At 33.4% G+C, this 11645-nt stretch overlaps 1 protein-coding gene across 1 annotated transcript in view; it reads left to right on the top strand.

Moving 5' to 3' along the window:
* LOC110021958 (probable methyltransferase PMT21) overlaps window positions 1-10742 on the top strand; it is a 15423-nt gene extending 4681 nt beyond the window's left edge. Inside the window, 6 exon segments of the mRNA XM_020720693.1 lie at window positions 1-80; window positions 217-412; window positions 3313-3523; window positions 4221-4890; window positions 7785-7862; window positions 10121-10742. Of these exon segments, the coding sequence (XP_020576352.1) occupies window positions 1-80; window positions 217-412; window positions 3313-3523; window positions 4221-4890; window positions 7785-7862; window positions 10121-10340 (1455 nt within the window). The 3' untranslated portion in view covers window positions 10341-10742.
* Window positions 10743-11645: the final 903 nt, after the last annotated feature.

The raw sequence follows: 11645 nt of genomic DNA, 5'->3' as shown, positions 1-11645 counted from the left end.
AAAGAGTGCTTAGTGCCTCCACCAGTAGGTTATAAAGTTCCAATCAGATGGCCGCAAAGCAAAAAAGAATGCTGGTATAGGTATGGCTCTATCATTTTATTTATTTATACATCAACCTTAGAGAGGCAATGGATGCCTTTCAAAGGCCATATTTCTTTCTTTTTAAGATTTAACAGATAATGCTAAAAATATTTCCATTTAATGTACATGTTTCAGAAATGTGCCATATGATTGGATAAACAATCAGAAATCAAATCAACACTGGCTAATAAAAGATGGCGAGAAGTTTCTCTTCCCTGGTGGAGGTACTATGTTTCCCAATGGGGTTAGTAAGTATGTTGACTTGATGGAAAATTTGATTCCTGAAATGAAGGATGGGACAGTCCGAACTGCCATTGATACCGGTTGTGGGGTGAGTATTTTGCCAAAGTATTTTCTACGATGCCATTATTTGTCATGATTAGAATGCATCCCATGCTTGTCAAAATTGCCTGTTGGTATTTTATTTTTTTTTATTATTGTCATATTGGTGCCCTACGATGCAATAGAATGAGAAACAAATTTTATAATACTGCTGGTCATGCTCTTTGGTTTTTATTCCTTCATTTTTTTTGCTGCTTTTATTTGCTTGAAGATATATTCAATTCAATGTCAGTGCAGTGTTCTTAAAACTACCACCTGAATGAAATGATGGTTTACTTGTTGGGGCAAGACCTATCATCTCTAGTAGCAAACATGATGCATTATATCATGATGCTAATGATTGAAGTAATTTATTTTTTATTAAATTTCAACAACACTGACTATTTGGTTGAGATATTTAATTGGATAACTAGTAGCATATTTTATTTGTTATGTATTTGGTTCGCTCGACTAGCCAAGAAACTCATTCAGCTGCTATCCAATAGACAAATTTTGTGATCCTTCATGTAAGAACTTTCAGTTCCCTTCCCATATTTCAGTTGTTGCCGATTGTCTATTTTTTGATAAAGGGTGGCGTGCAATCATAGAGTTGCTTTACAATGTCAATGATATGTGATAACATCTATGCTATTCTTCAAGTCAACATCTTTTTCATTCTTCATTTGATCTTGATTGAATTATACATGGAAGCTGTTTTCATTTTGTTCATAAAATTTTGAGCTAGAAGAGTTATTTTGCACATTTTCTCATCATCCTCCTGTTGTCGAAAAATGCAGGTGTGGCATAAAGTTATTGTAGATAAGTTCAGAAGAAAAAAAATAGAAAATAAGTGAAAAAGGTCTATGTGCTTTGACAGAGTTGTCTGTGCCCATGCATAAGTGGTATATTTTATGTCTAGATATAAGTACAAGAGCACCTTTGGATATTTTCTCTCATCTCGCTAATATTTCCATTATCTCTGTTTATTCTTTCTCCTCTTATACTCTCCTTTCTAGTCAACTCTCGTCTCAAAAGCAAATGAAACCCAAAACACTACTCCAAGAAAGTTTCAATATATTACCTAGTAGTCATTTTCTTTTACACAATCATCTCTTGACAGTGACTAGCAAGATTGCTCCACCTAGGGGGTGTAAACGAGCCGAACACGAGCGAGCCCAGACTCAGCTCGTGTTTGGTTTGTTTATATTTCGAGCTCAAAAAGTGTGTTCGTGTTCGGCTCGTTTGCTTAGCGAGCAGAATACGAGCCGTTCACAAACAAAGAGTCGTTTTGATAACCCTGATCAAGTAGTCATAAGATGTTAAGGATTGGGGTAATATTTAAAGCATCATTTGAATCTAAATTAATAATTTTTATTCTATTTTCTTCATTAATATTTTTAATTGATTATAAATATTTGTAGCCTTGTAGTCAATTAAATTTTTTAAAAATACTACTCATCAAAGATATATATATAATTGATTAGTAGTATTTCGAGTCAAAACGAGCCGAACACGAACGAACAAATATTTGTTTGTGTTGTTCGTGCTCAGCTCGTTAACTTAGCTAACGAGCCGAACACGAGCTGTCCGTGAACAACGAGCCATTTTGACAGCCCTAGTTCTGCCAGATCTTCTCTCTAGAGCTTCTTGCATCAGGGTTATTGGCCTCATTTCAAGCTTTAGCCTCTAGCACTAAGCAAACTTTTCAACTCATACTACTGAGTTTTCAAGCAACTTGAATTCTTCTCAATCCATGTTATCCTCATTATTGATAATTGATATACTCTCTCATCATTGCCGTCTACCACCATAAATCTTCTTTGATAAACCTCTTCACCATGATGGATCTTCATGGCTACTGATTCCCCTGCCTTTGGAACTTTATGATATGGACCATCATTGTCACTGGTCAAGTTGTTAAATTGGCCATTTATACTCTCACTTCTTGCCTCTCGCTCTTATTATTCTGAGAAGGTCCGTCTCATTGTCTACAGCAAGTAGCCATATATTAGAGAAATTAAGATGATATATATTGCAATTGATGAAATGAATGCTATTTTGTAGGAATAATAAGTTGTGGAGAGATAACAAATCATTTAAAATTATGTGAGATATAACAAATCAATTAAAATTATGTGGCATAGTTTCAAGGGTAAGTTTTGATCAAACTTTGATTAGAGTCATCTCAGACTTCATACATAGGCTTTTGAACTTGAATCTAGTTTGTTGGGTGAATAGGCCACATATTGTCTTACTTACCTCCCTCACCAAGCGTTCTGAGAAATTCCTTCTTATTATCTGCACCAACTAGCCATATATTTGAGGAATCGATAGGTGACATGTTGCAACCAATGCCTTGAACGCCATTTTGTAGGAATACTAAATCATGGAGATATATCAAATCACTTAAAAATTTGTGGCATATTTTAACAGTAAGTTTTGATCAATTTGTGACTAAGGTTATCTCAGATTTTAATATAGGGACTTTTGAATTTGAATAATAACTTGTTTGGGGAATCTGCATCTTAGATCTTAACGCCTTTTATAGTAATACAGTCATAAGGTGTATGGAGGTTCACACTTACAATCTAAACAAAGGCTATTTTGCTCCGTCAATTGAAATGATAAACAATCAGGTGATGTATGCAGAAATTAGGAAAGGCTTGTACATCAACAGTTGGAGTGGTTATTCTTGAGAATTATTCTTACGGATTTTATATTTCGATGTAGATGAACTCTATCTGAAACTCGCATGATGCTTTAATTAATTTCTTATTACCCTTTTGGTTTGTGCATGACTTCTAATCACGTTACAATTTGCCAAACTGCAGCAAGACAACATAAAAATATTGCGTTAGGGTTCTTTCTTCTATCACCTCATTCACAATCCAAATGTTTTACTTTTTGTAGGTTGCAAGTTGGGGTGGTGATTTATTGGACCGAGGAATTTTGACTCTTTCGCTTGCACCCAGAGACAATCATGAAGCACAAGTGCAATTTGCCCTTGAACGTGGCATTCCAGCTATTTTAGGGATTATATCTACACAACGGCTTCCTTTTCCATCCAATGCTTTTGATATTGCTCACTGCTCCAGATGTCTCATCCCATGGACAGAATTTGGTAATTTTTTCGTGTATTTTTCTTATATGTTGAAGTTGAGCACTACTGTCCATTTAAGATGTTGGGAAGTTAGTTTTTGTTATTAGAAATCAAGTATTACCTTAAGCTTCTTTGTTTTTTGATTTTTTATAATTTTGATGCTCTTAATTTGAACCTAATGGTCAAGCATTTGTTTTAAATAAAAAGTTTTGCATGTCTTTTCTCGTCTTTTGACTGATAAACTTAACGTTGCTATTCTTTTCAATTGTTTAAGTAATTCAACATTGTGATTGTAGTATCATTTATGTGCTGTAATTGGATGCTTGGCATGATATAAAAATATTAATTTCTTGTGCTGCACCAGATTATTTCCTCTTGGGCTACCTTATTAACATGTATTTTTCTCATCCATGCCTAATGTTTTTTTTTTTTTTTGCTCGGGCATTCTATATTAAAAAAACATTTCTTAGTTTTTAGATATATTTTTAACATGCGATAATAGGTAGCTTAGCAATATCTATAAGCATGCTAGGTTTTTATATGATAGTCAGTACTAGCATAATATGCTTTGTTTTTTCTTAAGTTTTAGAGAAGGGAAGGATGGTAATTGTCATTCAGATCAGAAGATCATCTTTTTTAAGCGACAATAATATAATTTTGTTTGACAGCAGCTTGTTTCATGTATTAGATACTTCAAATCTGACAATTGTGGTTGCAGGTGGGCTGTATCTTTTAGAAATACACAGAATTCTTAGACCTGGGGGATTCTGGGTTCTCTCTGGACCTCCAGTTAATTATCAGAATCGATGGCGAGGATGGAACACAACAATAGAGGAGCAGAAAGCAGATTTTAACAGTTTAAAAAAGTTGCTGACAAACATGTGCTTCAAATTGTATAATATGAAAGAAGACATCGCTGTGTGGCAAAAGTCTACAGATGATAGTTGCTACAACAATCTAACTCCATCTTCCTATCCTCCAAAGTGTGACGACAGTAGGGATCCTGATTCAGCATGGTACATTCCACTGCGGCCTTGCATAACTATCCCGAATCCGGAATTGAAGAAACTGGACCTAAAATCTACTCCAAAATGGCCTGAGCGTTTAAACGTGGCTCCTGATCGTGTTTCATTGATACCGGGCGGAAATAATGTATTCAAGCATGATCAATCAAAATGGCAAGTTAGAGTGAAGCACTACCAGAAATTGCTTCGAGCTTTTGGTAGTGATAATATTAGAAATGTAATGGATATGAATACACTTTATGGGGGATTTGCAGCTGCGCTCATTAAGTCGCCGTTATGGGTAATGAATGTTGTGTCAACCTATGGTGCAAATTCTCTTGGTGTTATCTATGACAGGGGTTTGATTGGTACCTTCCATGACTGGTGAGTGACTTCTAGCCATTGATGGTCCATCCTATAAATTTTCTTGTTTTCTAGGGACAAATTCTCATGGGGAAATTTTCATTCCTAATAAGACATAAGAACATACTACGTAATATGAACTTTTGGAGGGTAACCTGAAAGCCACGTTTCATTTGATGGACATTTTAAAATGGCAAAAAAAAATGGATAATAAACTTCCACATCATATATGCGTTATCCTTATTTCTAGAATTTTGGGAATGCATACTTAAACTGTAAGTTTTGTAGGTTAGTATAAATGTTGCTTTACTTGCAAAGGCAATCACTAAGGGGCATTTGGGATCACTATCACGATCTGACCTAATATCTTAGAATCAACCAAGTCAAGGACTACAGTCGGATAGTATTAAGATTTAATTTACTTTTTACAGACTTTCATGACTTCCAATATATATAAAAGAGTTGCTGAGAAATAATAAAATATACTACACAGAAATCAAAACATTCAAAAATAACAACATAGTCCGTAGAAAATATCTCAAACCAACATACATCAGTACATCACTGCACAAATGAAAATAGTATAAAAAGAAAACTACAATTACATAGCATGATACCTTTTAGTTATAGTCCTTCTCCTGTAAACTAAAAGTTTCTTGTCAAACATATCAATTTACAATTTTTTTTTTCCTGAAAGAAACAATTAAATTTAATTGTAAGTTTTCACTACTTAGTGAACAATTATAATCTTATTATTCATTAAATTCATATGCTAATGCTATGCATGAATGATCAAAATAAATGTAGTTCATTATTTGATCAATCTATAAGTTTTCATTTTAAATTTAACTATTTCCGGTTCAATTTAAGTATTTACATTTTTTAATCTCTATAATGTCATATAAGGGTTGCTGTCATATCCAAATGTATCTTCAAAATTCTACTCATAAGTAACCTAAATAATTTGCACTCGAAGATACACCTTTATCATTTTCATTTTCATTTCCTTTATTGTGCACAGGTAGATCATGTTTCTTGCCAGTATCACTTAGAGATTATTCTGACCGACATAGCTATTTACGTTTTAATTCTCCACTTAAAAACATTGAACAGTCCTCTTCTCTTTTCTCATTTCATTTTTTTAAATTCTCAAATTGACAATATACATATAATTATAAAAATAACCATCAATATTATTAATGAAATTATTTATTAAATAAATCTTTATTTAATAAATATAAGAGAATAATTACTCACATTTGCTTTAAATGACATCTGAAATACTTTTTCTTTCATTTCACTTTTTCTAGCACATAATTTTTGAATCTCTTTATTGCCCTTTAATTCAACTGCTTGATAATGTAAAACTATTAAAATGAATTTATAAAATTATTAATATGAAATTAATGTCACCTTTAGTTTAACTAAATTATATAATTAACTTATAAAACTTATAATTCCTTACCTTATCCTGCTTTAAACGTCTTAATTCGCATATTCCTTAAATTCCAACAATTTATCAGCCTTCAATTCCGGATTAATTTAAACCTCACATAAGCATTTAGATTATCAATTTTTTACTTACTAGAAATAAAACCTCAACATTTACCTTCTTATTGTTTGAAATCAATAATTTATGCATCCTAATCTTATGCAGTAAAAGCTCTTCGATTAAAGGTTCCTGTTATAATTTTATAAAAACTAACATTAATACTTATAATAGGTATTTAAATTAATTAAATTTGAAATTAAAACTTACATGCATGCGCACAAGTAGCCTCCCTTCTTTATCTCACAAAAATCTTTGTCTTACACTATCTGTTTTAAATTCATAAAACTTTAATATTAATATCATAACATAGATAATTAAATTTTTATGATTTGATAACTTAAATTTTACTCTTACTTATACCCTGCTTGGTTTCTTAACCCACGCAAGTGAGCTTAAACTCCTCTGGTAGGGCATGGCTTCTTCCTCCATTGCTTCGCACGGTAGCATCGCACGAAACCGCCTCCTTCTCCTTCCTTCTTCTGCTTTGATTTTTCCTTCAGTTAGGGCTCGACACGACAGTGACATCACACATAAGGCTTGGGTCTCTCCTTCTTTGCTCGAACCTTCACGCAGAGCGTTCCTTTTCTCTTCATCTTCGTTTTCACTCAAACAAGAAGTAAGAAGGCTTGTTGGGGCTTCCGTTTTGACTCTCGTATGCCTCTCTTCTCCTACAAACCTTCGCCTTCTCTTCTCCTTCCTACAAGAGCGTTGATATCCTTGGTATTAGAATCACATGACAAAACCTCCTTTTTCCCACTCTTGCTCCCTCGGTCTAATCATCAGCTTTACTTGGCTTCAAAAGAGGCAGTTGTCTCTTATGTAAAATCGCGCAAACGGTTACTTCTAATGCTGTTTTGAAATTTCTTTTCCTTATTTATTTTATATTACTATTATTATTATTATATTAAATACTATTATTATTATATTAAAAATTCAGTTATTAGAATTATTTTCTATTTTTTTTATTTTATTTTTAATCTGTTGTTTCGAAACAAAATATATTTGGCTATTTAATTTAAGTAAGATAAAATTAAAAAACTATCAAAACAACTAAAAATTATTTTGAGTTTTTTTATAAACATATTATTTTGTTGTTAGAAACAAAAAATAAAAACATGTAAAAATGCTCCAAACAAATATTTTTTTAAAAATAAAAGATAAATTAAGGATTAAAAAAAAAAAATCACATACAAGCCCTAAATATACAGAGAAGAAAAACTTAAACTAAATTTGTACATTTGACATGAAAGAACTCTTATGCTGTGTTTGAAATGCTTCATGCATGCGGATGTGTTTCAATTTTCTTTGAGTTTGTTTTATCAAATTCTAATTATTGGAAGTTTTCCTTATTTTCTTATTCCAGGTGCGAGCCTTTCTCAACATATCCTCGAACATATGACCTTTTGCATCTCGATGGCTTATTTACTGCTGAAAGTCATAGGTGAGTTAATTCTCATCTTTTTTTCTTTTGTTACTTGATAGCTTGCAGCAGAAATATTTGTCGGAAAATTTAATAGCTTTGGCATTCTTAGGCTGTGTTTACAATTAGACATCCTTTTATATGCTGCATTTCTGTTAGTGTTCACGAGAGATCTGGCATAAGGTGGTAGCTTGGGGTTTCTAGAAGCCCAAAACACTTTCAAATTTTAGGGAATTAGGGAAGTTCAACCTTTTGTTGTGATTTAAAAAAAAAAAAAAACTTCTGTTGTGATTTTGTAAATGGCATGGGTGTTGGTTGTATGGACAGTATCCATGTTTTCATTAGGAAGCGTGGCCCTTTGGCTTTGTTTGCATAAAGTGATATTTCAGATGCTTATATGATTATAAAGGGGAGCTGAGGGGGCATAGGATAAGACCTTAATATGGCATGTTTAAGAAATTAGATTTTATTAATGCAAACTAGGATGAGGTGCACTGTGAGACCCAAAAAATTCACAATTTGGAAGTTGTCAGCTCTCAAGTTTAGTAAAGATTAATTCCTTTTTGTAAAAAAAACATTTATTTTATGCCAAAAAAAATAGAGCAGTCACACAAATATGAAGGAAGATTTACATAGATACGACACCTAAACTTCAATTTCAGTATGACAGAAATTCACACTTAAAAAAAGAAAAATCTAGCACACATCATACTTGAAAAATGTTAAATCTGTCACACAATGTGGCCGCTAACAAATTAATTGCAAGGAAAAATGATAGAAATTACCCAATTGAAGATCCAAGACTTGTACAGATGACAGAGAGCACCATTGGAAGTAGTTTGAGACGAACCAAGGCAACTTTCATAGAGATTTGGGCAGAAGTAATAAATTTTATTCAATCGATATCAAATCAAAGCAATACAAATCCAAATACATAAAGATAAGCACCTACAATTCGAGGCATAGGCAATCTTTCCCAAATCCTATACCTAAAACTCAAGACACAATCTCATAGCATACCTAACCTTAAGCATAATAAGTCCTATTTGTACCAAAAAATAATAGCTAATGAAAGACAAAATTTCCCTTAGGTGCCAGTCTAACGTTACTCCTCTCCCAAAAAGGCACCATGTCCTCAAGGTGGAAAAAAAAAGAATCTGTTGCAAGATCAAATCGGGTGGTTCTCACTCATAAACTAACTTGATTCCGGCTCTCACCGCCAGCACTTGATTAAAATAAGTGATGAGTCATTGACACTGCATGAGAATAGAGCCTAATCCATAGCATGAAGCATCCTTCTCTATAATGAAGGGTTAGCTAATATCCTGTAACTCCAGCACTGGTTCACTGGACATGGTCTTCTTTAACTTTTCAAAAGTCCGGGTTGTCACTTTCCCATATTGAAAGTTATCCATCTTCAGTTTCTCTTCAAAAGGCCATAAATTCGAATTACAGTATTTCACGAACTTCCGGCAATGTCTTGAAAATCTCAGAAATTTTCTTAACCCCTTCTAGGTCTTAGGTAATAGTCACTCTAACATAGCCACCACCTTCGGTGGCTCCGTTGACACCAAAGTTTTCACAAACTAGGGTCACTATGAAGAGCCACCATCTTATATCCCTGTTGAAACTCCATGGTCAAGAATTTTCAATTTGTCTTAGTTTTCCATTAGGATTGCAATCATTTCATACCCAATATCGTACAAGTGTTTCCAAAATGATATTGTATTGCGATTTTATCTGCTCAAGCTATTTAATAAGGTGTGGTTCAACATGTAGTTCCTGGTAGGCCTTTTGTAATCAACTTTATTCCAACTGAGGCAACACTTTTTCATTCTGGAAATTGGCTCCCAGCTCTCATATGATGGCATTTATATGGCTTGGGCATCTAGCTTGAGAACCAAATAAATTCAGAATGAATTTGTTGTATTTTGAATTTCTTTCTATGAAATATCATAACCCAATAGTTCTGATTGTTGGGACTCCAGCTGGTACTATTGCGGTATCAATGGATGTGACTGCTGCTGCTATATTTTGAACAAATTTTAAACACAGGATGCATATATTATCTTATGACCCTACATACTCTATTTAGCAGTTGCTCAAAATTTCTATGCACCTTTTTATATGCACTCGCAGAGAGTTTACTCTCTCCTTCTTTATATCCTGAGGTAAATTGCTTTGTGTTGTTTTTATTTACTGCGGGCAACAATTCCTTCCAAATTCACTGAAGCTAAACACGGTGCACATACTGACAGAGTGGCTGCTGTTTCTTTCAGGTGTGAAATGAAGTATGTTCTCCTTGAGATGGATAGGATACTTCGTCCCAGTGGTTATGTAATTATTAGGGAATCAGACTACTTTATAGATGCCATTTCTGCAATGGCAAGAGGAATGAAATGGCGTTGTGAGACCAAAGATACAGAATATGGTGCGGGGAAAGAGAAGCTTCTGATTTGCCAGAAGATGCTCTGGCACTCAAAAATCAGCGAGGATTGAGTTACAGTCACATCTACAGAAAAGAAGCAATCTTAAGAAGTTATATTTCATTTTTTACTTCAACAAATCACAGTAAAAATCAGGGATTTCTGATTATTTGCTTGGGCTTGTTTCTTGACTTCTGCCAGAAAAGTCTGCTGCTTTTTCAGGAAGCCGAGAGCAGGTGAACAGAATAATAGGATCATTAGTTATAATGTTCAGTTATTCTTTATTATGTGTCATCGGCATAAGCGTTAAGATTTATTAGATAGCCTGGAGAAACTGGCTCTGCCAAACTTTATGCTAAATATGTTATTTTGGGTCGATGGTTACCGTTGAATGAGCGAGATTTTGTCATAAAGCAATTGTAACATTTATACGTATTTTTATGTTGATGAATTTGTGAAATAACCGTTCCTTGAATTATAGTGAATTGTGTAAATTGGTATACAATCACGAGTTCCAATACTTGGCATTTTTATTGGCAAATAACGTGACTCTTGTTTGATACTTAGATATTGGTCCAACATTCATGGAAATCTTTTATTTGTCGAATTTAATTGGAAGTAATAGTCCTACTTAATTTTGTCATTTTGTAAGCATTATATTTCACAAGCATCTCACCTGTAGACATAGTAATCTGCAACATAAAAAAGCACATAATTTTGTAAGTCCAAGACCCAGAAAAAGAAAAATCAAGGGTGAAAAAAAATGGCACTAGGCTACTTAATAATTATAATTATATATCCACATTATTTGATTGTTATGAAGGGGATGCTGGCGAGGAACATAGGTGGAGAAGTCTAGCCAAGGCAAACATTTGGTGTTTAATGTAATGAACAAACCTGGGCTTGTCCAAGATTCAAAATTTTCTCAACCTTCAGTTCTCTTTCAAGTGTGTAAAACCATAGATTTATCGTTATTTTAATTGGACATTTTGGTCATTTCTTATCTGAAGTAGGTGATTGTATGGTTTGAATCAAATCCTTCTGGGTTGAATGTGTTTTGTTGAACTTCCAAGAGCGATCTCAAGTTCATTATATGCTAATGTCATTTGAAATTTGAATGTTCTTACAGTTATTTTTTGAAGCCTTTATTCTTAAATGCTAATGTCATTTGAAATTTGCATTGAAATACATGCTTGATGAAATGAAACTTTCTGGAAGGCTTTTGAGTTGCAATCCAATTTTTTAACATCAAAATATTGTGTTTGAAAATCTCTCATGTATCAACATATTTTTGGCATAAAATCACAAGTTCAAGGAAATCCCTTTTTTAGACCACCATATGGGTGTTATGATTGATTTTTATTCCTTCTTGATCGTA

Source organism: Phalaenopsis equestris, unplaced genomic scaffold (genome assembly GCF_001263595.1).
Source record: "Phalaenopsis equestris unplaced genomic scaffold, ASM126359v1 Scaffold000154, whole genome shotgun sequence".
Lineage (NCBI taxonomy): Eukaryota > Viridiplantae > Streptophyta > Magnoliopsida > Asparagales > Orchidaceae > Phalaenopsis > Phalaenopsis equestris.
This window is presented reverse-complemented; position numbering and strand designations above follow the sequence as displayed.